The sequence below is a fragment of the Pelodiscus sinensis genome, chromosome 5, assembly GCF_049634645.1.
Source record: "Pelodiscus sinensis isolate JC-2024 chromosome 5, ASM4963464v1, whole genome shotgun sequence".
Classification (NCBI taxonomy): Eukaryota; Metazoa; Chordata; order Testudines; family Trionychidae; genus Pelodiscus; species Pelodiscus sinensis.
In genome coordinates, this window is record NC_134715.1 from 115,196,403 (window position 1) to 115,213,995 (window position 17,593).

Genomic DNA, 17,593 nt, shown 5'->3' on the forward strand with positions numbered 1-17,593 from the left:
GGATGTTATTAGGGGTTCCACAAAATTCTTTCTAGTTTAAAAGGATTCCATGGCCAAATAAAATTGGGAAACACTGCATCACATCAGACATAAGCTACTGATATTAATTTTCAAGATCTATTTGGTGTTTTATCATCCCTCATTTGCTACTGAGATATCGGCTCCTGCAGCCAATGGACCCAGAATGCCCATAATTGTCCATTTGTTAAAATTGTAAACCATTCTCTTCATATTTGCCCCGAGGCTTGGGAGGAGCTCCCTGTGAACAGATTGGGTGTTACCACAAAATTAATGTTATCCTCCTTGAACCCCCTCCACACACACACCTTAAAACTCTCCTTGTCCGTGATGTTTAGACTGCTGGTGTGATAAGCAGCTATTGGTCAGATGCTTATCATCCTGACCAATAGCATTCCATTGTTGCCTTATACCCTTTCCTACCCCCGTTTAACTGTATATTTGTGGTCTTTCGTCTTTAATTGTAAATTGTAAGGGGTTTGGGTTCTTTTGGTACAGTACCTATATCCTGGCTCGTGAGTAGGGCTCCTATGTGTTCCAATAAAACAAAGAGGAAGCAGAAGTAGCAACAACAGCCAGGAATGGGGTTCAGAAAAGGCAGAGGAGACAGTGAAGGATGGGAGCATGGGTAGAGTGTTGTGGAGGATGCGGGAGGTTGTGAAAGGTTATGGAGGGACGTGTTGTAGGGGGATGTTTTGTGTGCCTGGGGCAGGATTTGTGTGCTGGTGAAGGATTCGAGGGTGGGTGTCTTGTGACGGGGGCGATTTATTATTCCTTAAGGGTATTTCTACAAGAGGGCCCTTCAACATGGCAGCTTTTAAAAGCTGCCTACATTGCTAAAAATAATTTGTCCCGCCGAGGCGGAAAGTCAGAGGGGATTTTTTGGGGGTGGGGGTTCACTTCTCCAAAATTAGGTGAGTTTTTAAAGAGGTGCTTCTGCTCTGATGATGGGTGTTTCGACCACGAAAAGATGAACAGGCAAAATTCGAACCCCCTGAATAAGGGCTGGTAATAGAACTGCTAATCGGCTCCTAAGTACACCTGGATATTTAGATGCCATAGATTCTAGAAGCTAAATTAAAAGCATCTTAAAACTTCCTTCATCTTTTAAGGCTGCGATAGTTCTTTGAAAAAGCAGCCTTAAGACATTGGCGAGAAAGTTAAAGTCGCTTTACAAATGGAGTCAGTATTTTAATGCTTCACTCTACCAGAGCACTGAACATTTTCCTTCAGTCGCAAAGTGCCAATCTTCTTTTAACCGGCCTTATTCGCCTTGCATCTGATTCCACATTTCCTGTGTAGTTTGATGGCTCTAATAGGAAGAGCGGAAGCTGAGCCACTCAGGAAAAGAGCATCTTCAAATGAGACATGGATGGTGGTGGGGTGGGGAAAGTAGAAAGAAGATAATGCATTTATTAGTGGCAAGAAATGTTAAGAAGAAAGGGAGAGATAATCAGTGAATTTCAGTATGAGTGAAGAAAACAGCTCTCTCCCCCGCCCCCCGACGAGAACTCTGCGCACTTTGCTTAACATTTAACTTGGTTTTTGTCCTTCTGTTCATTATCAGTCACATTCTCTGCCGAAGAATAATTTTCTAATGACATTATAGTCAGCTAGATCTGCTTGCCCTAGAAAACATGTCAAGCTTACTCCAGGGGGGAAATTGAGCTTCTGAGTATTATTTCAATATCTTTTTAAAGAAAGAAAACAATTTGAGAGACCAGAAAGAAAAAAATTAGGGTGAATTTCAGGAAGTGTAAACAAATGTTAGCTAGTTTCACCTATTTTTCACTCATGGCATAGTTAAAACTTCGTGCAGGTAAGCAAAGGAAGCATAACTATAATGATATTATGGCCTACAGGCCGTTCATAGACTTCAAGCTAAAATGGAAGACAAACAGAGCTGGTGTATTTTTGTTTTATTTTACAAATATTGTATCTAAACAGCAGGAGTTTAGACCTTATACACATCTTATAATGAGGACCCGGATCCTGCTCTCTTTTAAATCAATGGTCACTTCATTATTGATTTTAATGAGAGGATGATCATGCCCTGAATTATCAGTGAAGATTCTGCTACCGCTGTGAGCTATCAATGGGGAACAAGAGCTAGGTAATGATATGAAAGCACCGTTTCAGCGAATGTTTACATTCCTCCTTCTCCCGCACATCCCAAACTAGCTGCTGTATTGAAATTATTTTATCCCATTGACAAGATGAACATAGTGTCTGACCACCCTGGCTGCCCATGGAGTCAGTCAAGTGAAAAATATACGTCCTCAGAATTTAAGGGGTAGACTCCTTTTTTGAATCCAGACCCTAAATCCATACCAAGGCACAACTCCTGCGGCCCTTAAACCAGAATCTCACTTTCACTTCAAGTTTTGACTGAGTAAAGACTGAAGGAAATGGCTGCCCAAATAAGTCGTTATGAAAAGACAGACTATTCTAGCTCCATGTTCTACAAGTCATAGGTAGTTCGTATGCAATTTATATGCGTGTGTGAGAGAGATTTGCGAGAGAGCAAAAAGCCGATGGGATAAAGTTAACTTTCTAAAGCTGAGTTTCGAAAGGTCACTTGACGTTTTTTTGGACACATTTTCTCATACATTCGTGTCTAGGGCTTGGGGGATCAGGTGGAGCTGTGGTTTCTCTTGCCATAATCAAAAAAGCTCCATTCCGGACAAATAATGTGAAAATCTAGCACGCAGCATTTTTCCTGTGTAGAATTGTTGGTTAAAACTTATACCGCGGTTATTTAGATTAAACTCACATTTGCAGTAAGCAGGGCACAAAAATAACTTGAAGGATCAGTTTTCAGAAGTTGTAATTTCTGTTGCTGAGTCAGCCCTGAAGCTTTTTACTCATACAGCTTCGCCTGTTCAAACGGGGATGAATTACTCCCAATTAAATCATTATTGTTTTCAATCAAAAAATGAATCTATTCATCTCGGCAATTCAATATCTATTACCCGGGAGATTACTGTTCCTCCCCAGGGTATGTACAATCTTTTCGATTAAAAGCAACTACTTATATATTGAGCGTTGTTGGGCGGTTTTGTTTGTTTGTTGCTAAGGCTATGTTTTATTTTGTATTGTCAAAAGTATCTCTTTTAGGTCTGTACCTCCGACTATGTCTTCAATGGATTAAATCTGAAGAGGGGAACGGGAGTACTTTCTTCACAATAAAATACATTTTCTCAAATTCCTATTTTATAATTATTTTCAGTAGCTAATAACTTCATCCAAAACCTGGAGTTTCTTGCGAACACGTTACAAAAATTACTTCCACGTGGATTATATTTAATTATTTGCGTGGCACAGCCACAATCTCCTATACAAAATCTAAGAACTAGCCATAATCAAATTTCATTAGAAACTAGATAACCTTTCTGAAGTAACTGTCTTCATTTTTTTCTCCTTGGGATTAATTATTAGGCCAAGAAAGGAAACGTTCACTGATATTCGAATATGAGAAGTCAATAAAAACTAATGCATATTCCAGAAACATGCAATTCTGTTCATATCTTCAAATGAGATTCCCAAAATGCAGCCATGTAGTGAGATTGGGTCGAAAACTTCAAAGTAAATTACAAGGGTTTTTGTTTGAAACATTTATGAGTGTGATCGGCGTGACTTTAGTAGATAAAAAGAGCTCTCTCGAATCGTATATTAGAATTTTGGCTACAACAAGTGGATATTTGCCTGATTCTCTTCTTCGTCTTGCTTCCAAAATCCACAAATCTTTATACAACAAGAACAATACTGTAGAGATTACAAACAGACTCTTTTCTCCATCTGACACAGCATCGTCTATTCTTTCTCCCCAATGCCAACATTTTCCTTTTCTAGCAAACGCGCTACATCACACATATTCTGGGGAAAGCGAAGACAACCATGACGTCCCCTTTCATGGAGAGAGGGAAAGGAAAAAGGACTAAAACAAAGGAGAAAAGTTTAGAATTCTTCGTGGACCCCTAAATATGGGAATGCAACGACCAAAGCGCAATTGTTACTAAATACATAAATGGGATGTTTTCAAAACTATTAGAGAGGTGCTAAGTTTAATCGTATTGTTCGAGTTAGTAGGCATTTGGGAGACTAAAGAAATGGAGAATCGGTTCCTTCTTGTTAAAAAAAATCTCAGCCCCCATTCTAAACATTTTTTCCTTGTGTGCTGGGAGTTCTAACCCATCGACTAATTCTCCTTCTTGAGATCCTTTTTATACAGAAGACGAATGAGTTTAACTCTACCAAGGGGGTTCCCTAATAAATCAATTAGCTTTTGGTAGGAGACCTCATCTCTCCCTCTTCCCCATTCCAACCAATTTGGCAAGGAAAAAAACCCTTAACACTGCAGATCCACTGGAGGAGTATCATAATCGCAGAAGATTTTCTTCACACAGAAATTAAAATGCATTCTCAATGAAGGCCAGGGAGAGGAAGGAGGAGCCCAGAACTGTAATCTGGAGGGAAGAAAAGTATGTATATGTCCACCCTGAACACAGTGTTAAAATGATTTTGAATCGGAAGGCCAGAGAAATGTTTCCGTATCTAATTTCAAGTGGCTCGCGTTTCATATTCCAGGTAGTTTTGAAATGCCTTTCTCGAATCGATGTCGAGCTGGAGGCTGTCTAGCCCCAATGGCCTGCATGTTTACAGAGGGAAAAGAGACAATCTATTCAAAGATAATGCATTATAAAAGAAAAAAATCAATCGAAATATATTGTTCGACAGCAGAGCCAACGCACACATGAGATTTATCAAGTATCGATTAGCATGAATGTTTTATACCCAGGCATATTAAAAAGCTGTAAGAGATTTTAAGACTGAGCAATCGCATCTGCAGGACTAATCGCTTAACAAGATGCTTTTCAGGCTATTGATCAGTTTCAGCTCAAGTGTAATTAATGATCATCTCGATTGCAGTTATATCAAGGATTTAGTTTACGAAGGGAAGCTCAGAAGCGTTTTGCTACTTTTTGTACAGATTCACATCCAAAAGTTTTATCCGCGTTCAGCTTTGCCTCTTGAGTGCCATCTAGCCAAGCGGTTGTAGCATTATTCATGAAATACATGCCAGCAGCCAGGGAGTATTGCATAAGAATGTTGCAGCTGTAGTACAACAAGATTTATTTTAAGGCTGTTCTGAGGTTGCTTTGAGCTACAAGTAGCAACGTATATCACTATATGTCATGATATAAAATAAATATATGTCAACAAAGTCATTAGGGTATCCGTCTATGTGCAGAAGAACTACAACGTGTTAGCCTTACCGCTTAATGTTTACTTAAATATAGACTATGAACATCCATGGCGTTTTCCTGGGGTAAAAGTTTTGCAACATCGATTTGCATTTAAAACGAAGGAAATGAAGAATAATAATATCCCCCCAATGTTTGCAAATGTTTTATTGTAGGCCTCTCTCTGAACCCTGTAGATTCTTGTCAGCTTGCACAGTAACACATCTCCCACTGTAAATAAACTAGAGGGGTGCGCGTGTTATTTCTTGCAAATAAGAACTCTTAATAATGTAATGCAAAGCACTGACATGTAAAATAAAGCATAAGGAAGAACTTTTTCCTGACATGAATTCACGTCTTGTACCTTTTAATATTTTACTACGATCATAGCTGCAAATACAGTGTATGAAAAAATCTGTTTATTGATATAACAGCACGTCTTTTAAAAAACAAACTAATGTCAAAACCACATTTAAAAAAAATCCTATCGATCCTTTTAGGCCTGCCTCAAGAACAGAATATTGAGTCGAACCAGAAGTATAGTAATCATCTCATAAATTACTCAAAACAAAAGGCATGTGGACAGTGGCAGGTGGTTAAGTAGCACGATGGCTTACAATCTACTTTGATATGATTATTGTGAATCATAATTTACTCCAGTCGGAAACACTGAGCGATTTGTGAAGTTGAACATGGCCAGAGAAATAATCTGTCTTCTTCCACCTAAACCTGTGTCTCGAATGTAATCAAAGCAAACGCTGCGAAATAATAATAGATGTTGCATAGGCAATAAATATCCTCTCCCGCGAACTAAAATGTCTTTTCCACACCAAAGAGCCATTGTCAATTCCGATTTGAGTTCCTCACAGTTGAGTTTTGGGGGTTGTTTATTATTATTATCGTCTGCATTCCAAAACCTCCTCTCCTCAAATCCCCCGTTACACTCCTCTATAATCGAGAACAATATTTTAGAATTGTTGAGGGATTTCCGTACTGCCATGCAAATAAAAACTGGTGAGGATCGCTTCGAGCTAGTAAAGGGCGTTCACAAGTACTAATATAAAGACTTCCATAAATATTGAGCTAAATCCTTATGGAAAATAATATGAAAAGTTAGCCTTGTCTCATAAACCGGATCGTCTCCGGTGTGTGAATTAATCTTGATGCTGCTAGTGTTCTCAATTCATTTGGGGAAAAAGGCTTCGAGGGTTATATTTTTGGCTAGAGAGAGCAAAATATCGAAAAGTTATAGCCAGAACAAGGCATTATTCTTGGTTTTGTATCACAGATTTCTCTCCATTGTAACTTCTATTTGATTTCATAACAAGAAATAAGGCTAGCTTGTCGAACATATAATTTAAGATCATAAATAAGAGTGAACACTCGCTTTCTTTACAGATGAAAAGGCCACACATGTATGCTCCAAACACACCAGAATCTGTGCCCCTCTAAACAGCCATATAGTGCTCCGAGCTGGTAGATTAAATTACATTTGATTATACCATAATATACAGGATGAAAGCTTGACCTTTCCCCAAATCTGAATTTTACAAAGCCTTTCCTTTCCATCCTCTCATAAATTCAGAACATCAGGAATCCCAGAACCCCAGCCCTGAGTTATAATAATGGACCCAGTACTAATTTTAGTAGTGAATAGAGATAGAGAAAAATAAAACAACTCTTCAAGGGGGGAAGTAGTTTAGGCATGCATAATACTTGATATAACATCACATTACAGATTAGCTTGTGTAACTAAAGCTACAATTTCCCAGGCTGTAGCCGTCTGATTTATTTTAATTGCCAGTGCCAATCATTCATCAATTACATAAAACTAGCGAGAATTCTCAGCTTGCCATATGAAAGAGTAAAGCCGCGCTGTGTTTTCTTTAGGTTAGTCAGCAGACCAAAACAAGTGGTAATTAGACACTTTTGGTCATCATCAGATGTTAAACGGGTATTTTTTCCATGGTTATTAACCGGTAGCTCTGAAGAGCTGGGGAGAAACTACTTCTGGTCAGAATGAAGTGTAGATTTTTTTTTCTATATAATTGTTTAAAATTAAAATCCATTCATTTTTAGAAATAGCAGGTATTTTATCACATGCTTCCGACATTTTTAACCATTGAAATAATTAAAATACGGGAAATAAAATGATCTTTACTTATTAAACAGGAAGTATCACGATTGTGGAGAAATTTGGGGGGCTAGGGAAAGGGCGTCCGGTAAATGTGTCCTGCATTATTTGGGATAGCCAGATTAAAATAAAAAAAATGTGCTTTAAAGAATGAAACAATACAGCCTAGTGACCAAAGAAGTCCAAATTCAGCCTCGTAGACCTGCTAGTATAGGTGTGCCTAACTGACGGCCTATGTCCTTACAACCTACTGTGACCAAAGTTCTCCCATCCCACCACCTGTCTCTTTAACCTGGTAGTTTTATGAAATGTCGAAAGACTAAGGAAGATTCGGGGATAAGTTGTGAAGCCTGTTCTTAACGTTCTCTCGTCTCCCATCCCAGGAAGGGACTGTAGGATTTACCCCAAAAGGAGGGGATCCCCCCAAATATTACATTATGTCACTGTCAGCACAGAGTTTGTAGCGTTCTTTACATTCTTCTCATGCTCAGCAAAGACTACATGTTAGATTCGCTCCGACGAGCATTTAGATTAAGGACAACGGAAGTCTGTTTAACAAATCGATTCATAAGAGTGTTGTTTCCATAGTCGAAATCTAAGGGGGTTAAAAGGATAATTTGTAAGTAAAGGGGTGTGGAAAGACTCTTCCACGCGACAGTATTTTCTTTGGGCACGTGACAGGCATGGCCATCCTGGTGACAGGCAGTGAGTTGATGGTTTTCCTCCTCTTGTTTTGTTTTTTACAGTTCCCCCCAAAGTATGTTTATTGCACGTTTTAAAATCCAAAAGCATAAAATCAAGAAAGGTATAAGCCAACATAAGAAATCTGGAGGGAGGGGAGGAGAACAGGGCTGATGGGAGGCGGGGGGAAGATGGGAGAGAAGGGGAAAGGTCCTTGCAAAGATGGATTCTCAGACGAGTCCTGTCATTTGCGATCTTAGAAAGGGGACCGAAGCGGCGGGGAAGGTGGCCAAGGGGTAGCTGACAGCGTTAGAAAACCCCACCAGGGGAGGAGAGACGTGAGGCAGGGTGAAGCCTAAAGCACTTGCAGGCGAGTTTTCGTGGTACAAAATGGGCACCCTTACTATCCTTTGAGCAGAGTGGGAGAGGTTGGCCGCCTCCAAATCTGCAGCCAGTTGTCTTTTCCACTTATTCCGGCGGTTCTGGAACCAGATCTTCACCTGCGTCTCGGTGAGGTGTAAGGAGGCCGCTAGGCCGGCCCTCTCGGAGCTGCTCAAGTAGCGCTTCATGTCGAAGGTGGACTCCAGCTGGAAGACCTGGCTCCGGCTGAAGACCGTGCGGGTTTTCTTCTTGCGGCCCGCGGCCCTCTGCTCGGCGGAGTCCGGCTCCTCGCCTTTGTCCTCCTCCTCCCGGCTGGTGCTGCCGCAAGCGAACGCCTCTCTCCTCTCGGCCGAGCCCAGATCGTCTGCCTCTTTCCTGCAGCCCCCGGACCTGCCCGCGGATGCCTCCTCCGAGATCTCGGGAGAGTCGCGGTCACTGGCTGATGGAGAGAGAGAGGAACACGGGTTGTTTCTTCCGTAGAGACACACACACACACACACACACACACACTTGCTTTCCAGACTCCTCATTCGTGTATTAATTATTTAATGAATACAGTGGAATTGATGATGTGACTATATTTAAAAGCCCCCCCCCCACACACACACACAATTGTACGTACAAATGAACTCTAATCGCCACTGAGGGATGGGACACAATGCAGTAAATAAAGCCAACACGACTGCGGTGTGAATGTGCTGTCACAGTACAGCTCTCTGAGTTCTTGTGCTATCTTTACTTCCCGTTTCAATACCAGCCCGTTTCTCCAAAGGAACATTACAAGGAATCATCCTTTGCAGCCCATGACACGGGTAAGTTTTTTCCCTTCAGAAAGAAGGATTGCCCAGGCCAATAAGCACTCAACTCCACCACTAAAAATCAGTGGGTTAAAATAATGCGATCAGTAATCCACAATAAAAGAAATAACAGTTATTTCCAGGTTGTATCACTGACTACATACAGCAACAGGCTTCTACCTTAGAACAGAAAGGGGCTTAAGATGAGTGAAAGTAGAAAAAAATATGTCCCCCATTTGAAGCTTAATTTGTTATTTCTTACTGTGCAAAACTGAATGCATTGGACAAAATGAAATAACGGAACTCGTAAAGCTGCCTTCTAAAATGGTTCAAGGGGACTATCCAATAGCTGCAGTTTTTTTTTAAAGGATCTGCTTATAGAAAAGGTTTTAGGCTGTCTACTCTCAGGTGTCATTTTGAAACAAAAGCCCATGTATGGAGAAACACACCTTTTAGGGAGCTCTTAGGCTGTACAAGCACATCACTCACTTAAGTCACAGTCATGGAAACATCAGCATGCAACCTTCCCTTCTGTAGTTCAGAGGCATGGATTAGTAACAGTTCTTTTCCAGCAGAACTGCTGACACCAACCTACAAACTTTTCTCTGATGCTAATTTCTGCGCTAGGATTTAAATCTCTGCTCGTGTGATTTTTTGCACACACAAAAAAATTACCACGTTGCAGGCCTTAGGGATTCCCTTTACAGAATAATAACTACATTATTTCTGCTCCAGAGTAACCTGTATTTTAAAATATGGACTTTTTAGAAATCAGTCTACAATACTCTCACTCGACTTGTGTGTGTGTGCGCGCTCGCGCGCGTGTGTGTGTCGGGGCCGAAGGGAGGATATTTTTGACATATGTTTGAATTGTAACTTTCCTGACAATGTCTCTGGGCTGAGCTGATTAGAAACAACGTGCCGGGCATTAAGTACCAGTGCGAGATAAGGGATTTTTAAGAGAGAGGAATTGCATCTCTTACTTCCGAGGGCTATTTTGCCATTCATTTCATTCTCCCTTTTGGCTCCCGAGGGAAGATTGGAGACTCCCATTGGAAATCCAGTTCTTAGGGTGACTGTGCAACTATTCTAATGGCAAATTCACATGACATTGTTAGAACTAAGCCCCTCTGAGCCTCTTCTCTAGGTCTGACCCGTACATGTCTCGTGCAGCCTGCCCTAAAAGCGGATCCCCCTCTTTCTGTAGGCAGACAGGTACGCCTCGAGATGGCCACTGAGCTGTTATTTTTATTCTGGCGAATATTGGAACCCAGTTGCCTGCCCACGCAACAACAAGTACAGAACCGCGAGGAAACTTACTGTCTGGACTGGCGCATCCTATAAAACTAGCCTGCGCTCTTCGGTACCACTCCATTGTACTATCCCTGAGCGGATAGCTCTGTGAGCTGAACCCAAACGGAGAGACTTGGCAGCAGACCTGCGCGCAATGGCTGCCGGCTATTCCGCCGTGCGGCCGCGTCTCTTTGTGGCCATCCTCAGTGCTTCTCTGCGTCCGCTCCTCTCTGCTCTCTTTCCCCTCCGTCCCCAGCAAATTCTCGATAAAAAAAGACGAGACCCTGGCAGAGGCAGAATGGGTGTTTTCGGGCGCTTCGTCCGGCATCCTGGGTCCAGCTGCCAGGGGCGGGCCAGTGGGGGCTGGGAAGGTTGGCTGGCTAGATCGCTGGTCAGTTTCCAAGCCAAAAGGGATCTCTCGCGCCGTGCGAGCAGTCACCTCCTTTCTCTGCGTGACCCGATGGATGCTCTCCTGGTAGAAAGGGGTGTTTTTCCGGGGTACTCATTTCAGAGCGCGGTGTGCCATCATTTCCTGCAAGCTAGGAGCGGAGAGGTGGGGGGATCCCCTCGGAGGCGCCAGATTCTGCGCGAAAACGATAATAATGAAATAAAAATGCCAGGCAAGTTACACGAGGTACAAGCGAGGGGTAATTCTCCGATTGGAAGCGCAGCACTGCAAATGGAATTAGTCCGGGCCAGGCAGGGCAGTGACTTACTAGGACTTCAGTGGTGCTGGGTCCGGGCTGCGTGTGCGTGCGCGCTGCCTTGGGGGCTCGGAGAAGCCTTGTCACTCACAAGCTTTTTATTTAGGTCAATTAGGGAGCAAATCAAAACGCGGCGAGCGGGAATGCCAGGCTCCAACGCATGGGTAAGAGGCTGGCCAAGCCAGCATCCCGAGCCTCCCATTGGCTAGACTGGGCAGCCCAGCCAACCACGTCCCGCCCATGTATTGTAACACTCATAATCATAATAATGAATAATTGGTGGATAGGAATATAAATGGGAGCAAATTGACAAGGACCCTCCCCCTTCTTGAAACATCCCCCTGTAATTTCCTTCTCCCCCTTCCACACTTTGTCACCCTCCGGAATCAGTCTGTACCTGAGCAGGGGTATTTCTGAGCAGCTTCCCTCCTCTCCTCCTGCAGAGTTGAATGTAGGATTGTTGTTGTGATTGGCTCAGAGCTCTGGTTACTCGGAATGGGCGGGGGGGGGGGGGGAGAAGAATGATTTCTCTCTGGCTGCCCCAGCTTATCAATGAAACAAGAAGTGTCTGTTTCTGCCCCGGACAGGTCCCACTGCAACCCCCCTGGCTCTGGGGTGTGGGGTGGTGAGGCGTTCTGACAGAATGACTCATACCTGGAGGCAAGGCCGGACACTCCTGGGGCTGGATGCGGACTGCATGTCCCAGTGCCTCTCTCCCACCTCGCTTCTTTCTATGTATGCTCTGGCTGCTTTCATCCCTTGTAGCCTTGACTCGACTTCAAAATGCACAAACGGAGCCCGGAGCACCGAGCTTCCTAGCCCTGCTCGCTTCCATCGATGGTCCCTCTTTGCTCTGGCTCCAGGCACGGGCTGCTGCCGCTGCCTGGCCACAGCGCGCGTGTGGGAACTTCCAGCGCCTGGGGATCGTGGCCAGATGGGTTTCCAGCAGCGCCAGCGTGGCTGAGAGCTTAAGCGTATCTATCTTTTCAACCGGGAGATGCGGGGCGGTGTCAGGAAACCCACCGCTCCTGTCCCCGAGCACCACACGCTTGCTGTCCCGCTCTGTGCAAACTGCACTTAGCGGGCGTGGCTTCCAGCTGCCACTTTCCCATACACAGAGCCGGGTATTCGAGAAAGACACAGCTCCGCCACTCTGCTCTCAGGAAAGGGGCCTCGCTGCTGATGGCAGGTAGGTGTTAGTTGCTCCCCACTACTCTCCCTCGGACTAGGTGGGACAAGGTTTCAGAGAAACCCTCGGACACGTGGCTAACCCGCTAGCCCAGCCCTGTTAGGTAGGAGGCAGTTTAATGCAAGCTGCTGCTATTGACCAGCGGGCCAGATGTCTCGTGGTAACCTGCTGCCGTTCGAAAAAGTTGGAAGTGCTGTTGCAAAAGAACAACGCTCGAGTCTAAAGTTCTCGCTCCTTTACTTACCAAGACTCGTTCTCTCCCTGTTTGACGAGTCCTTTTACACTAGGTTTTCAGCAAACTGGACAGGCAGGCAATTATTTTGAAAGCCCCGCCTCCTCTCCTCAGGCCCCAAGTACCTTGAACACATCTATTCAGTTTCACGACTTGGCACATTATTTAATACATGGAAGGAGTTTTGAGATATTTACATATTTCCGGAAGGGGAGAGCCAGCGCGAGATCGCTGTTTCTGATGTAATTTGGGACCATATGCGGTTTCAAGACTTGTTCCTCCTTGTTCCATTGTCTTTACTGTGGGATTTTCGCCCGAGTAAAACGGAGGATTTGGCCTATTGCGTTAGCTTTTATATATAGGACTTTTTCGGTCTGGAGAAGACATACTGAGAGGAAAGTGGTTCATGTTTCTGACTGTTATTTTCAGCTGTTTCCATAAAATCCCGACACAATTAAAATATACAGTTCTTAAATGGAAACTCTGTTTGCTTCAAAGCTTATGTGGAGCAGAGCTGAGGGGAATACTGGTAAATTATGTCAATTACATTCGCCATCCGTTTTACAACTCTTATGCGTAGTGAATCACCATTATGCATCTGTTGTGGGATATCTACATGTGTTTAGTTTACTGGATATTTCATTTTCCCACATATAGTTCCTAAAAGTGTGGGCATTTATCTATATCTATTTATGCGTATATAAATCTTTGTGCATATTATATTTATGAACACATGCACCTATAATTTGTGCAAATGTTGCATATATGCATATTATACTGTACATGTACATAAACTACCAATAACTAAACACACACTACAGAATTATATATGGCATAGATTGTATCTAGATAGAGAGAAAGAGTAGATGTGCTGGGAATACATTTCGATACACACACACATAGTACATTATATTCAGTAAATTCTACATATATAACATATTGATAATGTAATATGCTAGATGAATGTGTGTTTCTAGAATAAACTATGGAATTGAGACACTGGTTTACATTCTTCCTCTATTAGATAATCATTTATATAACAGCACTTAGGAAGAAAACAAATCTCTTCACGAAATTACTTGTATTCGTTACTTCTCACACTGATTTTCTAATCTTATGTCAGATGGCGTTTGAACTTGTCCAATGCCTCTTTGAAAGCTTCTGGTATTCTTCAGATGGGTTAGACATCAAAATTGCCTGGCATGCAAAAATTCTTTTCTTACCTAATCACATATATTAAGCGCAGGATGCATGATCTGAACAGGAATCATGCATTTGTTGTTCACTTGTTGGACTTTCTGCCCGAAGAGTTGGTTCCTAATTTCACATTTATCTTAACGACGAATGAACCTCGTGGTATGCTGAGTGAATACGGACTTTTACCTTCTGTTTTCTCAAATTTAGCTAGCACACCAGCTCTCACATTTTGCTGGTTCCACGACAAACCTCTTTGAGAAGATGCATAACAAGAAAAGTTTAGAAATACATAGGAAATACATGGAGAGATGATGTCTGACAAGATAAAAGGTCGAAAGTACTTTAAGTGTTTTACCAGTCGAACAGATTCTAGAGTAATTTATTTTCTATATTCCGCTTTCCTAACGCTTTAGGTGCTTCCCCTGCTAGGATCAGCCGATTGCCTCGACTTTATTCAACGTTTTTACTGGACATGTCCCTTGTAAACTAAGGCAAGGCACTTTTCAGTTCACGAGTGTTAACCTTGTCGCCGTTTCCTGAGGATCTTCTCTTTGCTTAACTCGGGGAAGAACCATTGTGATTTATAGACTTCCTAGTTTAAACTGGTGATTTGCCCCCCATTCTGCGCCCAGCACGTGAATGAGCAGCCTGCTTCGTCTGCCCAAGCGGAATGGAAGTGGAAATGCAGCGCAATCTGTCCCACACAGTAACTGACCTCGCGGCTCCTCAGTGCGAGACCCAGGCATTGCCCATGTTAAAAGTTCCCAGCTGCTGGAGGTTTAGCCTCTAGAAACGTTTCCACCGGGAGTATGAGGGCTCTGGGTTTGTTGTGCAACATTGGCTACAAAAGAGGGAGCAAGAACAAGCAACTAAAAAACGGTGCGTGGCAGCGGCTGTCCCTTAGCCACGGACGATAATGGGGAAACGCAGCATTCAAAGGTCTGTACCCTGCCAGGTTACTCCCTGGGCTGCCCATCAGGGGCTGGGATGCGACCAGAACTCGCGGGCCACGCGTGGGTGCCGCCTGAGCGCAATTCTCCTGCTCCAAAGCCCGTTCGACGTGTCACTTGGCGGAAAGCACAAGGGGAACGGAAGCCAGGATCCGCGGTGTGTTACCTCCCCTCCTCTCCACGGGAGGGAGAGCGCTGGAGAGGGTCGGGGTCTCCAGGGGCCGCTAAGGGGAATCACTTCTCTGTGGGCCATGCCCAGGGGGAGTGCTGGCTATCTCGCTGGGCCGCAGCCACTGCGCTACTGAATCAGACGGTGGGTGGGGAATGCTCGTGTATAGGAAAGTGCTTGTCCAACATGTGGCATTGGATTGGTTCCGATTTAAAGAAATCCCTTTGCGGCCAAGTTCAGTCTCCCCAGAGCACGCATCCCCTCTCGCCTCGAAAGTGACGGGGGCCTCCTAGCCCAGGAAATGCCAACCAATACAACCCACGCTGGCTCTGTCCTGCTACAGGCAGAGAAGCAGGGCAGGAGCTTTTAGGAAGGCTTCCATGGCTTCCGCCATTTTAATTCGTACAAGCTGTTAGTTCCTCTCACTGCAGCCCCGATTCCACGCCACTGAAATCAACAGGAGTGTTGCCATTGGCTCCAACGGGAGCAGGCTCGGGCCCTGCACTGGAAGGCGAAGCATCTGTAGCCCAAGGCTGATCCGCGGACAGGAGACAGTGCTTGCTCGGAACTGCAGCGTGCGCGGATTCTGCCGCCCTCGCTCACGCTGAGATAGCCCCATAGGGAGACCGCTGCCAGCGCCTAGCCCTGCAGAATCTAGCCCGAGGTGAGCGAGGCTGGAGACCTTTACACAAGTGCCTGGGTGGCTGGTGAATTGCAAAGTGTGGTAGAACTGTTAGCTGGTTCCGGTCTCTCCAGCTCCGTCTTCTTTCTACCCCTTTGTGCCCTGCCCCTCTCTGGAAGGCTCTCGAGATTGGCCTTCTCCACTCACCGAAAGAATCGACCCGCATCACTCTCAAGGCGCCTTGTAGGGTTTTTTTTCGTTGCTCTATGAGGCCCTATCCTGCATACAAGTCGAGAACCATTCATGTTCAGTTTGTACCCGAACCTTCCCTACTGCTTCTTTCCACTTACATTCAAAGGGGGAACCTCCTTTGTATTCAGTGAGGCTATGTCTACACTACAGGGTTTTTGTGGAAAACGAGCCATTTTTGCACAAAAACCTGCGGCGTGTCCACACCTCGAGCATTTTTGCACAAGAAAATCGACAGTCAATTGACAGAACAGAGGGCTTTTTGTGTGTAGGTATACCTCCTTCTACGAGCTATAACTCCTTTTTCCGCAAGAGGTCTTGCTCAGAAAGGTGTGTGTGGATGCTCAACAGGGGTTTCTTGTGCAAAAAGAGCCTATCACAAAAAGCACAGGTGCTCTGATGGCCATTCTGTGAATGGCAATTAGAACTTTCTTGCACAAGAGTGTTCTTGCACTGTGGATGCTCTTTTGCTCAAGAGGTGTTTGTGGAAGATCTCTTCCGCAAAAAGCTTCTTGCGCAAAAACCCTGCAGTGTAGATAAAGCCTGAAAGCATTATCCTGCCAGTAGATATAAGGTAAGAGGTAGGGTCCTCTTTTCAATTCTTTAAAATCTGGAAACTAGAATATAGTTTCTGGGTTTGGATTCTGGGGAAGCGATCCAGATAAGCTTTGCTACTTTCTGCCCCTTTAAATTATAACATAATGTGTTTATTCAATACAACAAGACCCCTAATTATAATCCATTCCACTAAATGATTAAATAAATAACCCTAAAAACTAATAGATGTGGGAAAGATGGGGAATTGAATATGTCAGAAATCATATTTCAATAGTTAACCACATGAAAGATATACAAAAGACATTGAAAATAAAAATAAAGGGTGTTGCTCAAAGAAAAAATGCAGAAGGTAGGTTAAGACAAAACCAATACACACCAGGATATAATTCAGGCTCAGGGGAAAGATTGGTGTATTTCTTTGCTCTTCAGATATTGTGTGTATGTTTTATAACATCTTGTGCTGCCAAATTGTTGCCTTACTGGAAGAAATAAAGCTCTTGGATAAAATATTCATTGAGTTTTTCAAGCACATAATAAACACTTGCTCCATTTATTCCTATGCCATGATTCAGTCCAAGATGGGATATTGAAATAAGGACAGTGCAGGTAACAAGGTAATACATTGTAAGTTTCCTACATGTATAAATAGCTCTTAAATTGAAATCAAAATGTAAGTTAAGAAACCTTCAACATTGTTGTGCTTAATCGCTACTTGATCTTTATATAATGAGTTGATCTTTACATAATGCTAGTAGTGAGCCATCTACTTAGGTCCTACAGTGACCACCATTAAAACAACATTCACAATGATCTTCAGAAAGGTTTTCTGGTGTGGCTACACTTTTCTCTGTAGATTAAGAACATAAGAATGGCCATAATGAGTCAAACCGTAGGACTTTGACAGGGTTCAAAACAGGGTTAAAAATGAACTATATAAATTCATGATCCATCAATACATATGAGCCAGGATGCCAGTGTCAATGGGCCATTTTTTAATATGGTTCAGTCTGTCTGAGAACTACTCCATCCATCCATTATGGATTTCCCATGGAGGTAAATGAAATATTCACACATTGATCAAAGTTACATCAACACCCCATTACAACTGACAGAAAAGTTATTATAGATATATGTTACAGAGATATAAATTATACTGTCTAAAGCACCATCCCCTTT

At 43.4% G+C, this 17,593-nt stretch overlaps 1 protein-coding gene across 2 annotated transcripts; it reads right to left on the reverse strand.

The window, feature by feature from the left end:
* Positions 1-3,532: 3,532 nt before the first annotated feature.
* Positions 3,533-12,411, reverse strand: LOC102447355 (homeobox protein HMX1). 2 transcript variants are annotated; one of them, XM_025187334.2, is made up of 3 exons: positions 11,906-12,411; positions 10,575-11,130; positions 3,533-8,896 (listed from the first exon to the last, which is right to left on the reverse strand). In XM_025187334.2, exons 2-3 carry the CDS (start codon positions 10,873-10,875, stop codon positions 8,307-8,309), a joined length of 891 nt encoding a protein of 296 aa, XP_025043119.2. In that variant the 5' UTR covers positions 10,876-11,130; positions 11,906-12,411; the 3' UTR covers positions 3,533-8,306. The 2 variants fall into 2 exon arrangements, with proteins under 2 accessions (XP_025043119.2, XP_014431601.2); XM_014576115.3 differs by lacking the exon at positions 11,906-12,411 and having other exon boundaries at positions 10,575-11,364.
* Positions 12,412-17,593: the final 5,182 nt, after the last annotated feature.